Source organism: Panthera onca, chromosome F1 (assembly GCF_046562875.1).
Source record: "Panthera onca isolate mPanOnc1 chromosome F1, mPanOnc1 haplotype 2, whole genome shotgun sequence".
NCBI classification, from domain to species: Eukaryota; Metazoa; Chordata; class Mammalia; order Carnivora; family Felidae; genus Panthera; species Panthera onca.
In genome coordinates, this window is record NC_138355.1 from 47,802,923 (window position 1) to 47,824,695 (window position 21,773).

Here is a 21,773-nt window from a genome sequence, read left to right on the forward strand (position 1 = left end):
CAGGCGCCCCAGAGAGGACCAGTTTTTGAGAGAAAGGTCACAGGTTTGGTTTGGAGCAATTGAGGATATTGGTTATCCAGGTAGATATGACATTTCTGGAATAACAGAGTACTTTAGTTTAATATGGTAGGTAGGTTCTTTGAATGGTATTTTAAAGTTTATAATTCTTTTTAAAACTAGAATTTTAGAGAGTTTATTGCTCTTTGTTATTTTTGACATATTACCAAAAGGATTTAAAAATGTACTTAATATCTTATGGGACTCCTCTAATACTTCATAACTATAAAGAGTGAGTAGGCTTTGTTCTGTTTTGTATGGTTTCTTGTTTATTTGTTTATTTGCATTTTTTGGTCAGCATAATATAACTCTTCTCATCTTTTCATGAGCAGATTATATTGCTGTGAATGACTTTCATTTGAATCAGCTGTACACACAAAAAAAATGTAGGCAGTAGTATGGTATAGTTAAAAATTATAACTGGTTGGGGCACCTGGCTGGCTCAGTTGGTAGAGCATGTGATTCTTGGACTCAGGGTTGTTGAGTTCTACCACATGTTGGGCTTGAAGCCTACTTAAAACATTATAATCTGTGGGACGTTAGAAGTGTATGGTGTTTTCTGAAGAGCGTAGACAATTTTTAACATCAGGGATTATATGATTTTCAGGGGATATTTAAAGATAGTTGCTCTTTGTCCTGCATAAGGTTTTATTCTAACCTCAGCCACAGACTTTTTTGGTAGTATAATATTTTATACAAATCCAAATCTGAAATATAACTGTGTTCTATAATGTAAGTTACTTTATTCTGATTACTGATACTGTTGACTTTATATTGTCGAAATATTAATAGTGTTAAATATAACAAAATCTTAGGGTTTATGGCAGACCCTTAAGTGACTTTTCAATGGAGATTTGACTAATAAAGGGTTTGAGGTTTTTCTACCTTGCCATAATCGCTCTTTAAATAAGAGGACATTATGTTTTCTTTCATATTAACATGCGAATGAAAGCGAAATTAGAAATGCTTTATAAGAAATAAACCATTTTTCGATTTCTGGAATAGAAGTGAATATTATCAAAATGAAAACTGAAACAGTATAAAGTTTTTCTAATTTTAATTTTGATATTTTTTTGTCTTTTAGTGAAGCATTATTTAAATATCTCCAACTTCAATTGAAAATTTAAAATGAATGCATTTTTCATGTTTGTAAAAATTAATATCTCATTTTTTTATAGGTCTCATATCTTTTGGGTGAACAGAAGTCTACCTTTATGGGGCTTACAGGTTATGTACAATTTTGTTTTATCCCTATATTTCTGGATTTAATCATATTTCACAGAGAAATACTATTGGAGAGAAAACTGTTGATAAGAGAAATGAATTTGCTTTATTGCTTACTTAATCTTGATGCACATCTTAGACAAACAATTTTATTTCTTTCTCTGTTTGCCTGAGCCCTGCATTCTACCTTTTGAGAAGTCCCTTCTGATCAGGATTTGACTTTAGAAAAAGGTTTTGAGGGCATGGAGAAAACCAGAGTAAAGGAGTGTGTTAAGGCACCACAAGTTCCCCAAACTACTTTAGGTATTCACCTTATATAATCCTTGAAAAAGTAATCAGAATCTCATAACCATGTTTGCTCTTCTACTTTATATCCGTAGTGTCTGGAACATGGCAGAATCTCAATAAATAATTATTAAATGAATAAACAAATGAATGAATGGCTCATATTACCAATTGTAAGAGCTTGGTCCCTAAACAGATAATTTTGTAAATAAAACAAAAAGTATATTTCTGGCATAAAAGGGGTCCTGAAGAAAGAGTCAGAAAATATGAGAGGGAACAGCATGTCTGAATTATGTTGCTGCATTGTTCCCTAGAGTCCTGTGTATCTCTGCTTTGTTCCTTGTTCTATTGAATTTTATGCCCAGCAAACTTTGTAAGTTCCCATCTCCTCTACTCCTGTCTCTCTCCTACACATACTTTTTATTTTCTGTTATTTTTCAACTGTGAAAGTTATCCAAAGGGTAGATAAAATGGTAAAAAATTACAGATTGGAAGACAGTTGAGTCTGGAAGTAATGGAAAGACTCTAAAACTCACTGTTTATAAACAACCTTTAAAATATGTTAAAATCAAATGTTCGCTTTGTCTTTTAGTCATGAGGATTGTAAAGTCTGTACATTTTAAAGTTTAAAGTTTATGATGAATTATTTTAATGATGTATGCATTGTGATCATAACTATGAAATCACATTTTTACTGTGTCTAGATATTTCATACTTTTTTGAAGTCAAGTTGCATTTCATGGTTTTTTTACACTGATTTGCATTGCAATGTCATTAATTACAAATACCCTTTCAAATATTTAAGTGTTTACTAAAAATGCAGTCTATTAATCTCTAGCTTGATTCCTATATTATCCTTCAGTGAGAAGCACATTTAAAGTAAGTGAATATTTTTGAGGGTAGTCGTATATGGCCTTGAAATACATTTTGATCTATTCAGATTGCTTTTATCTAATAGTGATATTTTACAATAATGATAATGCTCATTTTCAAATAGGATTTTGAGTAGTCATGCCACAAATGTTGTAGGGATCTTCTAGCACTACATATAGGAAAAAGCACGGATGATTACGATTTAAAGGACTAGTAGGGAAAATCTATGAGACGTGCATGTAACGTCAGAGCAGTGCCTGGCTACCATATGTACTTCTGAACATAATTTACTTATATTGCCATTCATTCACATGCTTTTTTTTTTTGTTCTTTTGTTTTGATATTCACTTAAATCAAAGTTTTCATTCCAACAGGAGTTAAAATTTAAAACTCCAGGGTATCTGCCTTTCTTATGTAGATTGTCTGAAATCTCAAAAGTGTATAAACAAACATATTTGTTCTCGGAGTCATTTCTTGTTTATGCTTGCGTATTTTCTTCTATTCATGTAGCCCAAAGTGCTGAGAGTATTTAATACAAAATCATTTGGATATCTTTTACAGTTACTTTTCCTGTTGTGCAATCATAGCTTTTGGTAGTTCAGCAGTGGAAACTGTACACAGAACAGCGAATGTAGATAAAGATGGAAACTTGTCTAGGAGGGTGTAGGATATGTTCTTCCAGCTGTGAAAGGAGAATTGGTTAGAAAGTTCATTTAAATAAAATCTGAAAGTACCTTGAAGTGTTCACATGGGAGTATTTTGTTTAGTGTTCAAGGATGCTACTCTTTCATTTGGTGGGTGATAGGATAGAATGTATCACTCAACTCAAAGCTTATATTCTTTTTATTTTCTGAAAGGAATATTTTTGGTAGATGTCCTAGAGGTGATCTAAGTCTTGTTGGGAGAGGGTGGTGGTTGTGGCGGGGCAGTTGTGTGTGATTGTGCATATTAAGAACATACACAAAAGAACTATTCTTTACAGATCATGCAAGCTCCAGCTAGCCTGACTCTTCTAATTCCACATTCATATTTGAGATAAACAATAAGTATTTATTCAGGAGTATTAGAAACTATAACACTAAGCTTGTAGTGCTGGGAATAGTTTGCAACCTCACGTGTCTATGGAAGTTAAAGTGCCACATAATACCTCCTTACATCTATATCTGGATATTCTACAAATATGTGTATACAGATACATATGCATATATGCAAATATTTGTAAGGTAAGTACTACAATCATAAATATATATATTTAATTCTGTTGCATTTTCTCATTAAAGTACTTGTTTTTTCCAGGTTTCAGTGGCATTGATAAGTCTATTTGAAACAATACTACTTGGTTATCTCAGTTATAAGGTAAGTTATTTTAATTAGAAGTTTTCTTTTGATAGAACACATTACTAGCATTTACCCAGTATTCCTTTATTTATAATTTGTACCCTGGGGATAAAGCAAGTTCTCCTTAAGCCTCTGTAATTATTTTGGGCTGCTGTAGTATGTGATAAGAATCTGTAGTTATATAGTAATGTTTTCCTTGGTGGCTTGAAAATATTTCACTAATTCCTGTGGGCTAATTACCTATTATATACATGCTCATATGAGGCAAGCAAATGGAATGGGTTGGCTTTTAATTGTTCCTAATCTCTTTTCCTCATCTGTATAAAAAATATTGAGGGAGCAAAAACATGTCTGTTAGGAATTATTTTAATGATTTCTCTTCATTTTTGGTGAAGGTTTGTTTGGCTGAAACAATGTAACAAATACTTATTTGGTGAAGAGCTCTATCCTGTGCATTGTTCTTCTCTCATTGAGTTTCCATCTAGAAAGGGGGATATATAGGAGAAAATTATACAGACAATAATAATACAAAACAGAATACGAGGTACTTTCAGTGAGGTGCAAATAAAGTCCTATGGGGATAGAGAGATGGCATATCATAGGATGAAAAGAAAATACTTGACTGATTTAAGCAGAGTCCTTGAATCAGTGAGTCCAATAAGGAAAGATGAAAAGGCAAGACACTAAGGATTTATAGAATTAGCAAAGGCATAAAAGAAGTAATGTGCATATAAAATTGGAAGAAGAATAAATAAGTTTGGGCAGAATTTTGGGACATTTGGGAAAATATTGGTTGGAAAAATTTGGCACAATATTGTGAGGGCCTTGTATGGCAACATATAATGGGAATTTGATGGAGGATGTTGAGCATGAGAGTTCTGTAATTGTAATTAAGTTTTAGGAGTATTAGTTCAGAACATCTGTGCAGCACAGTTCAGAGAGACATCGCACTAAGGCCATGTGCTCAATTAAGACACGATTGCAGAAAGGAAGACTGGGAGTGAGGTTTTAGCTGGGTGAAAGAAATAGACAGAGGTGACATAAGATGAAACATAAAGGTAGAAACTAAAGAAATCATCATCTGTTTGATTGAAAAAGTGGAGGAAAAGATAAAGTCACATATCGCTTTAACATATTTTAAACTCAAATGGCTGGGAACATGGCAGTAAAACTAAGAAAAATTACATCAAGAAAAAAATCAGATTGGGGTCAAGATAGATGGAATAATGACAATCATTTTGGAAATGATGAATTTGAGGTGATCATGGACAAATAGGTAGTCATTCTCAACTAAAAATGAGAATCTGGAACATAGAGATTTAAGATGTGGAAGTCATTTTCACAGAGATAGTGGAGGAAGCATACGAGTTTATTAAGTATGGGATAATAATGAGGGAGAAGCTAAGGCTCATTTGATGGAGATGCTTACACCGTGGTTGCTGGAAGAAGAACAGAATAATCAGGGAAGACGGAGACATAGACAAGAAAGGCAGAAGGACTTCAGAATGGCTGTCATACTTACTCATCACTAACCTTCAGTTCACATTTTCTGCATGTACTGTATCATCAAGTGTACTACTAAAGGTTATGTTTTGGGGGAACTCTTATGTACCATATCAACTGCTTTCTCACTTTTTAAGACATAGGATTTTAAAGATAACATTTGTTAGACTACTTTTAATCCTAAATTTCGAGCAAGATACCTTTACAAACTCACCTTTTCCTGTGGCTTTATTAAAAAATATTATCCTTAACTCCATCTGAAGAAAATAATGCTGATATCTGATGAGGTGAGATTGGTGAATTAGAAAGTATAGAAAAAAAAAAAAGAATGTGTGCTTTCCAAAAAATATAGATGGGTTGATTTAGTATTTGTGAGAAAAAATTGGGTGTTAGAAATTCTAAGGAAGAAAAGTGTTCTCTGAAAGCATTGGAATTACAAGTTTAGTAAGAAGTTTGAGAAAAGGTCATTGGATTTACAGTTTAGAAAATCATTTGCTATTCACCTGTAGGAAAAAATTTCAGGGTTGTACAATTGAGAGTAAAAAGCATTAAATGAAGAATGTTGATTGGGGTAGGAGCTCCCTAGAAGTGGTCAAATGAGGCAGAGAAGATTGCCAGTGACGGAAAAAAATCTGTATCATTTAGAGAAAGTAGGTAGAGGGGACCAGAAAAAAATGATAGACAAAGCAAGTTTCATGCAAAGTAAGAATAAGCTGGATTAGGAACCTGAGGTCTACTGATTCACTTTGGATACATTCCATTCTTTTCTGAGAGCACAGAAAATGGAAAATGATGCACGAAAAAATATTTTGAAGCTAGAGAAGGGAACCTGAGAGACCTTACATGTAGGTAGTCGCTCATCCTTAAATAACCTAATTACTCACTCAATGATGAATTGTTTAGACTAAGATGTTGAGGAAGATCTTTTAATGGCTTATAAATATATCTTTTTGTCAAAATAGGTGCTCTAGAAACATATACTGATTGAAAAATCTGGATTTTGTATACCTAGAAGAGCAAAATACAAATCAAGTGAATTAATATCCAAGATTGTATCTCCGAAGTTACTTATTATTCAAGTACGTGATGAAAGTCGAATGTAATATACAAAAAATGACATGCTGAAAAATTAGGCACATGGGTGTTTTTGGTAAATGTATTAAACCTCTTCCACTGGTTCTAGAGTGTGTACAGATATATAACTGGCTAAAATATTAATCTACATTTGTGAATGTATTTTCTCTAAATTCTAGCCAAAAGGTAACATGAAATTAACTTTGGTGCTTAATGAAACTCTTAGCCCTAATCTAAAAAGTCATTTAAAAAACACAAACAGATTCAAGATAATTTTCCATTATAATCATATGATGTTGACATGTGTAATTAATTAATTCCTGCCATTTATAAGATGAGAGCAAAGCATTATGAGACCTAGTGGCATTATAAGAACTAGATGATATATAATATTTCCCTTCTGACCTTCATAAACACTAATGGCTTAGATGGTGGAGAGGTAGATGGTAGTTGAGTTTTGTGTGTTTCAAAGAAGCAAAGGATAAAAAGGAGTTACGTGATATTGGAAGGACAGGTTTCTATTAACTACCTCCTTTTTCCTCTCATAAATTCAGTCAAACTCATGGACTCTTTTTACCCCACCAACAGGCTGTTGGATAAAATATGTGAAATGAGTTAATTAACTGTTTGGTAACTATAATTGGTAACTGTTTATGGCCTATAACTAAGGCAAATTTGGATAGCAGAATCTCAATTGAGTTCCTCCTCTCAAATTAGATTTTTAAGAAAAATTATAGACAGGTAGGCAGAAATAGATGTTGCCTTAGAAGTGTACATATTCCCAATATTGTTCTGGGATATGTTACATTCTCAAATATCTATTAATAGCAAATCAATATTTATTTTTCTAAAATTTCTTTACTTCTATATATGCAGATAATGTGAATATTTATAGATAATATACATGTGCACATATAGTATTTAAAAATAAACTTAATATAGTATTCTGTAAGCACTTTATAATTCTTGAAATTAAGCATTCTAAAATAAACACGACTTAATCCTTAACAATTAAAATAGTTTAAAGTATTATGGAGACTGCAGTTTTTTCTTTTTCTTTTCTTTTTTTTTAACATTTATTTATTTTTGAGACAGAGAGAGACAGAGCATGAACGGGGGGGAGGGTCAGAGAGAGGGAGACACAGAATCTGAAACAGGCTCCAGGCTCTGAGCTGTCAGCCCAGAGCCCGATGCGGGGCTCCAACTCACGGACCGTGAGATCATGACTTGAGCCGAAGTCGGCCGCTTAACCGACTGAGCCACCCAGGCGCCCCAAGACTGCAGTTTTTTTAAAAACAAAGTGTATGTTGAGGTTAGTGGATAATTTTAAAAGTCCCTGACATCACCTTATTTTGTCCTCTATCCTACAGAAGTGCAGGTCTGTGCTTAAACATCATCCCATTCATGTTTATAGCTACTTGGCAGAACAGCCCCAGGATCTCCCAGCAGTAAAGTTCTTATTCTTCTGTTACCATAAATACCCTCTATGTCTTTATCAACTGCCTTCAAAATAGAACTCTATTTATACATACACATTCATTAAATCATAAGGAAATGAAAACAAACTCCAGCATAATTTCCAAAATTCTGCAAACAAAAATCCAACATACCTAGAAGACTTGTATTAAATCTGCAGTTCTTTTTTCTATAATCACTTGATGAAGAACAATGGTTTGAGATTGTCACACCATGATGAGCTCCTTTTTGGTCAGGGACAAAGGGTTGGACAAAGGAAAGGACTTTTAGATGCTGATGATTCTGCTTACAATACCATGGAAATGGTAAATCTAAATATTGTTCAGTTTACATTTAGAAATACAAAATAAGGCTACCATAGGATTACTACACTATTTTAATTTCATCGAAGGAAGATAAGTTAACAGCCTTTTTAGTTATGTATTTTAAATATAGGTATTGTTAATATTGAAGAAGAAAGTGTTTTTAAAAAGTCTCTTGGTATATGCTGGGCTAACGATTTAATTACCATACATCTTATAATTTTTTAAGTGCTTTTTGGAGGTACTTAGAAATAGTTACAAACTTCCATTTTCCTTTATGATAAAAATAAAAACCTGATGAATTTTAGAAAATTACCTATTTTCCTCCATTTTTATTAAGGAAAATGATGTCCATACCAAATAATGTAGAATGGTTGGATTAATGTTTATTTATATTTTACTGAATTCTTTCAATAAAAGGAACACAGTTTTACACACTTAGAACAGATAAAGAAAGCTACCTAAGACATTTTTTTTTGGAGGGTGCCTGGGTGGCTCAGTTGGTTAAGTGGCAGACTTTGGCGTAGGTCATGATTTCACGGTTCGTGGGTTCAAGCTCTGCAATGGGCCCTGTGCTGACAGCTCAGAGCCTGGAGCCTACTTTGGATTCTGTGTCTCCCTTTCTCTCTGTCTCTGTCTTGCTCACAGTCTCTCTCTATCTCTCAAAAAATGAATAAAAATGTTAAAAAATTCAAAAAAAAAATTTTTTTTTTTTAAGAAGTTATCTTTTGAGGGCGGGTGTGCCTGGCTGGCTCAGTTGGTAGAGTGTACAACTTTTAATCTCAGGGTCATGAGTTCAAGCCCCACATTGACCATGGAGCCTAATTTAAAAAATAAAAATAAAAATAAAATAAAATAAATTATTTTTTGGAAGAATACATGCCTATTACCTCCTTTGTGAAAATAAGATTAAATGAAAAAGTATTTAACATAATTTTGAAGGACATTTTGGATTTTATTTTATGCTTCTCTACATAATGTCATTCTATAGATACATTTTTTTCACAATAATTGTTTTTATCATGTGGATTTTTATAACCATAGTTAGGTTCCCTAACACTCAGTGTAACTTGGGAATACTTTCTATATTGTTTTTTCATTAGCTAATTTTAGGGGAGATATTTATTCATATATCTCTCAGTTCAGGAGAAAACCTGAGATCTTAGAATTAAACCTAGTAAATACAATAAAAAGACATGCATTGTTTTTAGCAATGAGTATATTGCCTCACTGTATAATTTTAGATCATGAAAATTAGCCTTGGAGGGAAGATTATTCATTTTCAGGGGATTGGCACATTAGGTGTGCCTTTAGAAAAATAATCTAGGTAATGTGGTAGGTGAATCGGAATGGGACAAGAATGAAGGGAAGGAGACCAGCTAGGAGCCTCAACCAGATCAAAGAGGGGGAATGAGTTAGAATAAGAACTAAGCAAACTCAGTATCTATTTATGAATCAGGAGATCTTATTGACCAATTATACTTAGGTAGATTGGGGGAAGGAAGATGTTAATAGTTTCTCCAGGATTTTTGGTTTGTGTTACTGGGGAACCAATCAGGGCAAAAATCATAAATTTTACTTCTAGACATTTTACACACAAGGTACCATTGAGGCTTCTGTATGAAGCAGTGGCTTAAATAGTGGAAATGAAACAGAATCTCAGAGATACAATATTGATCTGGGCTAGAGATACAGCTTTGGAAGTCATTGGTTTATTATTGAAAACAAGTTGACTTTGAAACAGACCAAACTACCTGAGATAGGTTTGTAGCCAAGTACTCTTAAAATACTTTCCTGCAGAAATTTTCCATTGGAACTCTGTGGTTACAAGTTAAACAACTAATGTATAACTATATTCAGGTAGGCTTCAAATAATAAAATCCTTTCAAGCATTTCCATTTGTATCCAATAGAAAGAAATACAAATACTTAAGTTGAAAATATAACACAGGGGCACCTGGGAGGCTCACTCAATTAAGTGTCTGACTATAGTTCAGGTCATGATCTCCTGGTTTGTGAGTTTGAGCCCACGTTGGGCTCTCTGCTGCCAGCGCAAAACCCACTTTGGATCCTCTGTCCCCCCCCCCCTCTCTGTCCCCACCCCATCCTCTAGTGTGCACACTCTCTGTGCTAGCTCTCTATCTCTTTCCCTCTCTCTCAAAAGTAAATACACATTAAAAAAAATAACACAGGGGCGCCTGGGTGGCTTGGTCGGTTAAGCGTCTGACTTCGGCTCAGGTCATGATCTCACGGTCCGTGAGTTCGAGCCCCGCGTCGGGCTCTGTGCTGACAGCTCAGAGCCTGAAGCCTGTTTCAGATTCTGTGTCTCCCTCTCTCTCTGCCCCTCCCCTGTTCATGCTCTGTCTCTCTCTGTCTCAAAAATAAATAAATGTTAAAAAAAAAAATTAAAAAAAAAAAAAATAACACAATATACCAAGAGGGGGAAGAACATTTATAAAATATTTGGGAGTATAATTTATTCATTAACATGAGCCCTAACAGGCATAGAAACAAATAGTTGTATAAAATGTTACAAACTCTTGTCAGGAGAGTAGTGGTAAAGGCATGGAGAGTATGGCATTCCAAGCAGAGGGAGAAGTATGAGCAAAGTTATAAAATTATGAAATATCCTACCATGTTCAGAGAATTGTATAAAGTTCAGTGTGGATGAATCTGTGGTTGAATTCAAGATGGAAATAGGAGTATAGTAGGTTCGAACCAGACCAGTAATCAGATTTAAGTTCCAGATTATGAACTTTCATATAATATAAGGAGTAGTTTGGTTGTTACTATGTTGGCAATGCCATTTTAGAATGAATACTTTGCCTTTAATATAGAAGATAAATCGGAAATTAATTAAGTCAGATACCAGTTATGAGAGTTTTTTTAATTGAGGAAAAAAATCATAAAATAAAATTGAAGTATTACAAATGGAAATGAAGCAAACCATCAGAGATAGAAAAGATTTTTGCTGGGGCACCTGGGTGGCTCAGTCGGTTAAGCGTCTGACTTCGGCTCACGTCATGATCTCGTGGTTCCTGAGTTTGAGCCGCACATTGAGCTCTGTGCTGTTGGTGCAGTCCTCTGTCTCCCTCACTCTCTGCCCCTCCCCCCACTCATGCGTGAGCATGCTCTCTGTCTCTCTCTTTCTCTCTCAGAAATAAATGAACATTTAAAAAAAGAAATGACTTTTTACAAGAAAAAGGTTTTTTATTTACTATGAACCAAGTTTTTCCAAAGAGTGTCTCACAGCTATGAGAACTGATATAATCCTGCTGTGCCTTAAAAGACATAGCTTTCCATATCACCAGTGGTAACTATTTTCAGACTCTTTCTTTTGTTGATTACATCATTCCCTTTCCCTGTGAACAATCATTAACACCAAAGAGAGGTATACAATCAGTAGTAAAAATACACCAAGGACAGAATAAGCCAAATGTTTAGCATTCTGGAAACTGAGCCATGTAAAAGACTGATGAATGAAATGGTGATATTAACCTATGCACGCACACACACACACACACACACACACACACACACACACAATCGTGACATAATTAAGATCAGTTATAACTGGTTTATTAAATATGTCTGACTTATTGCAAGGAAGAAAGGCCTCTAGTTTTCCTATACTTTTTGAAATCCTCACATCCTCCTGATCCATGCTGATCAGATGATATCTCAGACAGATCTCAGAGCTTTTCTAGTCTCTTCAATCACAAGGCAGATTCGTTTTAGTATTTAAGAAGTTATGGCCAATTTACATAAACATTAAAATTCTCATCCACGTTAAGGCTTTATCTAGTCCTTGGCTCAGACCTGTGTGGGACAGGGAATCATTGTGGAGGCCGTCTGCTGTTTTCACTTCCTCTCTTATTTGAGGCTGCTGATTCTGGTCCCACCAGGGCTGAGGAGGCACAGGGAGTGGGGTGAAGTCAGCTTCTGGGATGCAGGTGCCTGACTGACACAAGTGTAGTCGATGTTGGGTTGTCCTGCATGGCAGATACAAGTAAGGCTTTTGTGGTCTTCCTCAGGCCTTTGGCTGAAGGCCTTGGATGCCTCAGTGCCTCTGGCTGGACTAAACGCCTCAGGTCGCCATCTGTTGAGGTCTCGCTTCCCATGCAAGTATAGTCTTCCCGAGTATAAACTCCTTTAAAATGGCCATACGTTTTATTCTTTAGAGCCTATATCTCGTTCCCAGAAAACAAGTACCTTTGTTTTAGAATTGGCAAAATTGTGACTTGCTCTCATTTCAGCCCTCTTTCTTGTTGCACTGTTTTCTTTTCATGTTTAGATGTTTTAGGCATTAGCCAAATACAGTTTCTATGTGTGAGTCAGGCTCTTTAAGTGGCTCTCTTGAGCCCTTCTCACTTAGCTTGAAGTAATGAGAGAAGCTCCAAAGCACCACTTACCTCTCTGTATGGAGGGCTTCTCATTGCTCCCATTTCTTCCACCTGCTCCCTCTACCGCTTTTTATGTAGCCTGGAGATGGTAATGAACGAAATACAGGAAAACTTAGTACCTAATATTTGAGTACATGGACATTAGCCAACCTAGAACCTTGCTTTGTGATGTAGAAGTATTTTGTATCACTTTAATGTTTTAAGCCTTTGGGACTTCAAGGATAATTAAGAAAGACTCCCCATCTTGAAGCCAGTGTTATAAAATAATTGAAAATTACAGAAACCCAGATTTCCAATTGCGTTTTAATATGGAGATCTCTTTATAGAAGAATAAGCTGCTTTAGGGCATTCAGAGTTGTTTTTCATTCGGACACCATTTAAGAAAGAGCCAGTGATTAACCTGTTTATGTCAGAGTCAGCTTTATGGGTGTTTAATATGTGCATTTGCACAGTGTTAAAGATTTAGAAGGACCTGCTCTTATTTTAATACTCTTATGTCACCTTCTGGAAATTGTTAATAGACTGTTAATAAGAGATCCTGAATTTTCATTGTGCACTAGGCCCCACAAATTATGTTGCCAATTTTCATTAATATCGTTGTACTATGTGTGTCGGGAGATTAGAATCTAGATGATTGAAAAAGCCCTTCTTTTTACATTTTATCGATATAAAACCATTGTTAATACCAATAAACATTAACAAGTGTATGTGTTTATAGACTATTTAATATGCTTTACAGTTTGTGAATATAATTCACATAGTAAAAACATTAAGATTGAATCACTTTTTACTGATTCTGTAGGTTCTTTGATATTTGTTTTATTTTTACTAGTAACCTTTCTTCCATGAAATAGTGTATGATCAAAATGTGTTGTGTACAATATTCAAGAATTACTATAAATGTTTGCTTTATTTCTTAAACTTACCACAAAATTGAGAGAGTGCAATTACACTTAGAAAAATACTCTTTAAAAGTTATTGCTATATCTTTATAAAATGATTTGGTATTCTGTTAATGTAAGCATCCTTGCTAGAGAAATTCTGAGTGCTGTCTTTTTCCCCTTTAATGGGATTCAGTATAATTGACTTTCATTTTTATTTATTCTTTCTTGGAAGGGAAACATCTGGGAACAGATTTTACGAATACCCTTCATCTTGGAAATAATTAATGCAGTTCCCTTCATTATCTCAGTAAGTCCTAAAAGCATCTTTAAAATAAATAATTTTGTTATTGGACTTAAGTCTTTAAATCTAAATACTAATATATAATATATTAGTTCCAATAAATGATTTTGGGCTTTGGTTAGAATCATGGTATTAAAATTAAGTAGTAAAATCAGTTGGATAACTGGATTGTGAAATTAAATGAAAACTAATGAGATTTAGTGCAATAGCAAAATAAAACACTTTTTAGACATATATGCTCTAGATGTGCCATTTAAACAGGTGTGGGTATTATCTAGACAGAGTAGAAATGAATCATTCCACTTCTTGTGTGTATTATGGACTTAAAAAAAAAGAAACTAACAAAAAGCAGAATGAGACCTGTAAATATAGAGAACTGATGCTTGCTGGCAAGGGTGGGGGGGTGGTCTGGGCAAATTGCTTGAAGGGGAGTGGGATACAGGCTTCCAATTATAGAATAAATAAATCATGGGAATCAAAAGCACGGTATAAGAAATGCAATCAATGATACTGCAATAGTGATACAATAGGACAGATGATAGCTATACTTAATGGTGAACATAGCTTAATGTATAAACTTGTCAAATCACTAAGTTGTACACCTGAAAGTCATGTAACATTGTGGGTCAACTATACTCAGATTAAAAAAAAGATATCAAACATTTATAGAAGTTTCTCATACTGAGAACATATTTATTTCTAGCTTAAACACAATTATTTTACTATGTTCAATTCTCTTGTTAATAAGAAAGTTGCCAATAGCCAGACAGCTAGCAATTTTTGCTTCTTTACCAAAATACAGTGGAGTACCAATTCTATGAAGATCCTGCTCAGTTGCAGCCCCATAAACACGTAACCAGCACTTTCCCATTGCAAAATTAGGTTTCAATCTCCATTTCATAGAGTTATGATAATGTCTGTTGGGAATATGCTTTGCAACACTTTATTTGAGTTTTATTTGGAAAATTATGAAAGTAAGAAAATATTATCTAAAGCAGTTGCTTACTTCTGATAATTATTTTACTTTTAGTGATTTATCTAGAGGAACAACCGGAATGAGATTAAATGACAGGCTACCTAACTATAATCCAATTGAATATGGTTCCCAATGTCACTTAAAATGTTTGAATCTGAAGAGAGTAAGTGGTAATGTTGAGCAAAAGGAAACCTTCTCTTCTTACTCCTACTTTCCCCCTCAAGTGGTAGGGAAGAGAGAGGTGATGTCTGTTGTAAACTGTCACACTGAAAGATTTAATGGTAGAATTACCATAGTTGTAGCTGGTATTCAGTGGGAGCTTATTATTTCCTTTCTGCTTCTACAATAATTCCCAAAGAAGTTTTCCGTAAGAAAGACTTAGATGATAAATGCAAAGATCATATCTTCTCTTCGCATTTCATTCCTGAGTTTAAAGTATTTGTCACATTTAAAAAATTATATGTCCTTTAATCACTTTTTTCCTGTTTTACATTTATTTTCAATTTGCTGGCTATGATTTTTGCTTTGAGATAAAAGTTTAGCTCTGGTTTGTTTTTCAGATCTTCTGGCCCTCCTTAAGGAATCTGTTTGTCCCAGTCTTTCTAAACTGTTGGCTTGCCAAACATGCCTTGGAAAATATGATTGTAAGTATGACAGTGAAGTGCAAATACAAAACTATTTTCAACCCTCCATTATTTCTTAAATCCTTTTGATGCTCAGACTAAACAGAGAGAGAAGATGATTTGAAGTCTTAGTCTTGTACTTCCACACTCTTCCTCCCTATAGTAGAAACTCATACTATTGTGATTTATTCAGGTATAACTAAATTTCTAAATGTCTTATTTATTTATTTTTTTTTTTTTTACATTTTTTATTTATTTATTTTTGGGACAGAGAGAGACAGAGCATGAACGGGGGAGGGGCAGAGAGAGAGGGAGACACAGAATCGGAAACAGGCTCCAGGCTCCGAGCCATCAGCCCAGAGCCTGACGCGGGGCTCGAACCCACGGACCGCGAGATCGCGACCTGGCTGAAGTCGGACGCTTAACCGACTGCGCCACCCAGGCGCCCCTAAATGTCTTATTTTTAAACTTCTTTTAAATTAATTTAGTATTTTAGTAATAGTTTCATTTAAATGTTTATGAAAATGGAAAAGTTTTGGTAAAATACTTTCAAATAATGGAAGTGATATGTTGTATTAACATTGAAGCTAATAGACCCTAAGTTTGCTTGTATCCTAATTCAGGATGACAACTTTTTAAATGCCCATATTGCCAAGTCACTGCCTTTGTAAGGCCCTTTGAACTGGTAAACAAAAATCATTCAGATTTTCTAAATATCACCAAACCAAAGCTACCTGCTATTTGGACAACAAATTAACCAATCTTGTGAAGAGGAATAACCTTCCTAGGCAATCTGTTGATATATAATGGGAGTCCTTGTTTTAAGGATTTAGGAGGTGATGTCAAACTGCTCTTTTTTTTTAATGTTTATTTATTTTTTGAGAGAGAGAGAGAGGATGAGCAGGGGAGGGCCAGAGAGAGAAGGAGAGAGAGAATCCCAAGTAGGCTCTGCCCTATAGCACAGAGCCTGATGCGGGGCTCAATCTCATGAACCATGAGATCATAATCTGAGCAGAAATCAAGAGTCAGAAGCTTAACTGTCTGAGTCACCCAGGAGCCCCAGATGTCAGACTGTTCTTAGCTGTAGGTTTTCTCACATTCCATAAAAATATGTGAGATTTTGTGAGGTTCTGTATTGAAGCTGGAAACCCTTCATTTAAAGTCATCCTTTTAGATTTTGTTGGGTTGGGTTGTGAGTGGGATATTAGAAGGGAGAAAGAGAAGGAGAAGTAAGAGATTCAGAACTCAAGAGTTGTGCCGCGGTTGGATTTTGCTGAAGGCTGACCCTGTGTGGAGGGACTGATTTATAACTATGAGCAAAATGTGTTTACTATAGGCTTCAATATAAGTGAGCCGTGAGACATTTTCTCTTTAGTCATCAATTCTATAAATGCTAATATGAGTCTACTATGTGCCAAGCACTCTGATATGATAGCTAATGATTTAACTTTCTTCATCTTCAAAACAGAACAAAAGTACTTACATTACAGACTTGCAATGAGAATTAAATAAAATTACATATATGTATAAACATATATATGTGTGTGTGTATATATGTATAAAATATTGTATCTGGCACAAACATAGTCAGGGCTCAATATTGTTAATTTTGCTTCATTGAAATTAAATTCGTTCTGAAGCAGACTTGTTTTATTTTAAATGTTTTTTTTTAAAAAGAAATGAACATGAAGTTTTAGCCAAAGGAATATTTGGAATAACATTTAAGTATTCTCAACCAAATGAATGTTTCCAAACATTGAGTAACAACTGGAGTCTCATGAAAATACATGAGCAAACAGTAGGGGAATGTGGCCTGTGAAGTGGTTTGAATAAACATTGGGCTGTCTTATCTGTCCCCCCCCAAAAAAAAAACCCAAAAAACATTTTTTCACTAAATATATTTTGCCCAAATTGTTAATGAAAAAAATACACCATGAAAAAATAAATCTCATTTTACTAATTTGTGTTATTAGTTGGTGGAAAAAAATATAACCTAACCACGGGAGGAATCATTAGTCAATCATTGAGAGCAAAAGTAGTGCTTTGTAATATTAAATTAGGATTCATTTTCCACTGTATTTCTATATTTTGCTTCTCCTTTCACTGCTACATTTTTAGTTTTTCTGCTCATTAACCCTCTGTCAAAAAGAAAGTAAGGAATGAGAGGTAAAATTGTAACCAACTTATTTTTTTTGTTTTCATAACAGTTTTGGTTAAATATGTGGTAGAAGAAGATAAAGTAATGTCTTGTTGAGATTTTATATTGGTGAATTGATTTATTTCAAGCAATACCGACTTTAAGATGGTTAAAAGTTTATTATAAAATTTTTGAGATGAACAGAAAACTATAAAGTAAACTATGAAAACTTATAAATCTATCAGACTTTATATCCTCCTAATATTTTCTATGAAAAACATGCATACCTATCATATATGAAATTATATGTTCAATTTTATAATTTGAATTAAAAAAAAATTTTAATGTTTATTTTTGAGACAGAGACAGAGCATGAGCAGGGCAGGGACAGAGAGAGAAGGAGACACAGAATCCAAAGCAGGCTCAGCTCCTGAGCTGTTAGCATAGAGCCTGATGAAGGGCTCTAACTCACGAACTGTGAGATCATGACCAGAGCTGAAGTTGGATGCTTAACTGACTGAGTCACCCAGGCGCCCCTTGAATTTTGTTTTTATAGTGCCCAATTTCCTATATCACTAAATACTTTTTTCAAATCATTAAAAAAACGTTTTTAATGTTTATTAAGTTTTGAGAGAGAGAGAGCATGAGGGTGGGAGGGGCAGAGAGAGAAGGAGACACAGAATCTGAAGCAGGCTCCAGGCTAATGAGCTATCAGTACAGAGCCCAATGCGTAGCTTGAACTCACAAACGGTGAGATCATGACCTGAGCCGAAGTTGGACACTTTGGTTGGACACCAACTGAGCCACCCAGGCACCCCCTTTTTAAATCGTTTTTAATGGCTGCATCTAAATCTGTTACATAGTTTTGATCAGTTAATCATTTTGTATTGCATATTTTAGTTACTTTAATAGTAATGAACATTTGTTATTTCATATAAGTATTATAATTTTGTAATAAAGGTGAACATATGTTAATATTGATTTTTATCTCTGATTATTTTCATGTGGTCAATTTTTAGAAATTATGTGATTGAATAAATACTCACTAAATTAATGAATGAATGTATGAAATAAAAAGGACAGGGCTGTGACCTATGTTACTAAATCACCTTCAAGACATTTTATAACAAAGTACATAGGCAGTATCATATGTGAGTGCTCATATTTTGTATCTTAAACAACACTGGGTATATATTCTTTAATGTCTTTCAAATGGAAAGATTAAAAAGCATATCTTGAATTCAACTTTATATTAATGAAGTTAAACTTAAAAAATTTTGTTCATTGGCTATTTAGCCTTTGATTTTTATGATAGATTGCATGGCATATTTCATGTTATTTTTTGTGATTCAGAGAATGAGATGTGATTGTAGCTTGACCTACTTACTGCTTTCCCCTAAATTGAATATATTGTTTTCTGATCTTTTAAAGTTAGAATTTTCCATAAGAGATCGTGCTTATCATGGAGGGCTGTGGGAGTCAGTGCAACATCTCTGTAGATGTTGGTAAGGCAAGTAACTGAAATTTGGTGCTTTGGTGGTCCCCCATAGTATTATGTTTGTCATATGAATGCTAAGGTAAGTTACATTTAGACCTAGGCAAAAATGAAGATATGTTGCTATATCCATTTAAAGTTTATGTATCCAGTGTGCACAAGATAGCTAAAATATAATACATAGTAATAAATGTAGTGAAACTCATGGATATTTAGTATTTTCAAAATTAAAATATGCTTTTTTTTGGTTTTATTTTAGAATGATCTGCACAGAGCCATACAGCGTACCCAGTCTGCAATGTTTAATCAAGTTTTGATTTTAATATCTACATTACTATGCCTTATCTTCACTTGGTAAGATTATACATATCATTTTTATTGTTTCATTTAATTATAGTTTTTAAATATTATATATCATTTGAAATGAGTTGGCTAAAATAGATATTCCCTACAAATGTAAAGGATCACCTACAGAATTAAAAGTGAAATCTCTCCTTCAGCCTTACAGAAAAACCAAGAAAGCACGTCTATCATTTGGTATTGATATTTACTGCAACTTTGACATTTTCCCAAATGCTGTAAACAACCAAATCACAAGAATTTGCACTGCATGCCGTAGTTGTCAAACAAGAAATTTTTTTTCAAACTGCTGACTTGGAGGTGCCCTTATCTTTCTTACAATCTTCAAAGCAGAAACACTGTTGAGAAAACTGTCATTACCCATCACTGTCTCTGCCTGTGCCTTCTCTCCGTGATGTTTCAGTACGCAGTCAGGCAGAAAGCAAGGGCAGATGTCCTGCCAGTGCAATGCAAGACCTGGTTCTTTGCTTTGTTATAGAAAACAGGTATTTCTTTTTCTGGAAAGTCTCACCTTAATGATTGTAAAGTAATCCAGTGGGAAATGGTGCGCTGCACATATGGACTCATGTAGATCCTTAAGTGGAGGGAAAAAATGTGAAAATCAAAAAATGAGGTAGAATAATATATCAGTTACAGGAGTCTTAAATATTATGTGTAATGGTGCTCTGTCCAGGATTTGACCTATTCAGAAAGAGAAAAAGCTAATTAGGAAGTACAAAATAAGAAGAATGCCTTCATGTGCTAGTACAATGAATCAGATATAAATAGAGCTATAGGTGTACGTGGGTAAACATAGGTTGAGATATATAGGCATAGTAATACTTTGTGTCAGTAGTTTGCAGTGCCTATCTCTATTAACTGGATTTAAAATGTTTTATTGCATACTTTATATCTTAAAAAATAAACATATTTTAAGAGACTTAATGTCTGTAGATACAAACTATCTCTCTAAACTTGACACAAAGCTATCTTATCATTTAAACCTTTTTTACTGTTCACAAATTGTTTTTATTGTTCACCTCGTAAACACCTACCTGCATAAATATGAAATATTAAGAGTAATGATTTCCCTCTAAAGTCACTAAAAATTCTTAATTTTAAGATAATGACATCATATAAATAGTTTAAGAGGGTTTTTTTGTTTTGTTTGTTTGACCTAAGGAAAAATAGGACAAATTAGATTTTTTTTTACTTATGTACATGTTCATATTTCAAATGCTGAAAAATTGAAGAAAGTAGAGTGATTTAAAAAATATTATTAGAGTCTGTTAAAGTAAAGTGAGTAAAGAAGTAATTGAAATATTAATGCTAAAAAAGGATAAATTATTTTTATATGGTAACAGTTCAGTACTTTTGTTTTGGAAGCATCCTTATCACAGTGAATCATGCATAGTGGGCTCTCTATTTGCTCTTACTTTCTGCCTATATGTCTATTTCTTGAGTAGTTTTATTTTCAAAAGAAGCACCTAGCCACTTTCTCACACCAAGGAATGCAGCAGTGCTAGATAGAGGGTTTTCATGATGTATATGAAATTGCTGTTATGCAGTTTATTTCTCATTTAAGTCATTTGTTTCACTTTTTATTTTGTTTGAAGTTAGAGTTGCTTTTGTTGGTGTTGATCTTGTGTACTATTGTTTTTAATCACACGTACATTATCAATGTGCACTGTCATTGTTTTTAATCACTTGTATGTTCATACATTTATATTAACATGTTTCTAAATTGGAAAATCTAGAATGGGGAAACTGAAGTTTGACTTCTTTGTGTGTCCTCCTCTAGCCGTACAAGCAAAATGTCATCATAAATCATGACCATCATAGTAAGGTAGAATAAACCTTGTACAAATTCACCATCAAAAGTGCAGTTATGTACAAGAAAAATATAAACAATGTTATATTAGTTATAACACACAAGCTGTTGTAACAAAGTTACACCACACACACTATAAAATATGAATATACACAAAGATTCAGCAACTTAAGCAAATAGAAATGTTTAAGTAGTCTGTCCAGATGCCTGGGTGGCTCATTTGGTTCAGCATCTGGCTCTTGATTTTGGCTCAGGTTGTGATCTGACAGTTGTGAGATCAAGCCCTGAGTCTATGTGGAGCCTGTTTAAGATTCTGTCTCTCTGTCTCTCTGTGTCTCTCTCTTTCCCTCTCTCTCTCTCTCTCTCTCTCTCTCTCCCCCTCCCTCCCTCTGCCCCTCCCTCCCACCCAAAAGAAAGAAAAAAAGAAAGAAATGTTTAAGTACTCTTTCTAAGAAGGTTACATTAGCTTAATACTGCTGGAGACTAAATTTTCTTGTAACTTGTTTTCTACCATTACCAAAACATGGTTTCCATTTCATGGCTCAAGATGACTACTCTAGTCTTGCCTATATTCTAACTCCAGCCTGTAGGAAGGAGGAAGAGAAGGAACAACTTGGAAATTGCATGCATAGTTTAGGCAAGAATTTGGTCAT

At 34.2% G+C, this 21,773-nt stretch overlaps 1 protein-coding gene and 1 long non-coding RNA gene across 11 annotated transcripts in view; one reads left to right on the forward strand and one right to left on the reverse strand.

Moving 5' to 3' along the window:
• Positions 1-21,773, forward strand: part of KCNT2 (potassium sodium-activated channel subfamily T member 2) — a 370,200-nt gene that overhangs the window by 120,763 nt on the left and 227,664 nt on the right. For all 9 annotated transcript variants that reach the window (XR_014136444.1, XR_013553237.2, XM_078441196.2 and 6 more), the window contains exons 4-8: positions 1,236-1,284; positions 3,736-3,795; positions 13,651-13,725; positions 15,256-15,339; positions 19,210-19,304. Coding sequence is in view for 7 of the 9 variants with exons in the window: in XM_078441196.2 (XP_078297322.1) it covers positions 1,236-1,284; positions 3,736-3,795; positions 13,651-13,725; positions 15,256-15,339; positions 19,210-19,304 (363 nt within the window). In the remaining 2 variants the exon portion in view is untranslated. The remainder of the gene's footprint in view (positions 1-1,235; positions 1,285-3,735; positions 3,796-13,650; positions 13,726-15,255; positions 15,340-19,209; positions 19,305-21,773) is intronic.
• LOC144614920 (uncharacterized) overlaps positions 1-21,773 on the reverse strand; it is a 44,787-nt gene that overhangs the window by 16,606 nt on the left and 6,408 nt on the right. Inside the window, exons 2-4 of one of the 2 annotated variants that reach the window (XR_013553240.2) lie at positions 19,822-19,991; positions 12,544-12,613; positions 7,965-8,054 (exon numbers count right to left, since the gene is read on the reverse strand). This is a non-coding gene — a long non-coding RNA (uncharacterized LOC144614920). The remainder of the gene's footprint in view (positions 1-7,964; positions 8,055-12,543; positions 12,614-19,821; positions 19,992-21,773) is intronic. The other variant, XR_013553239.2, reaches the window with a different exon arrangement.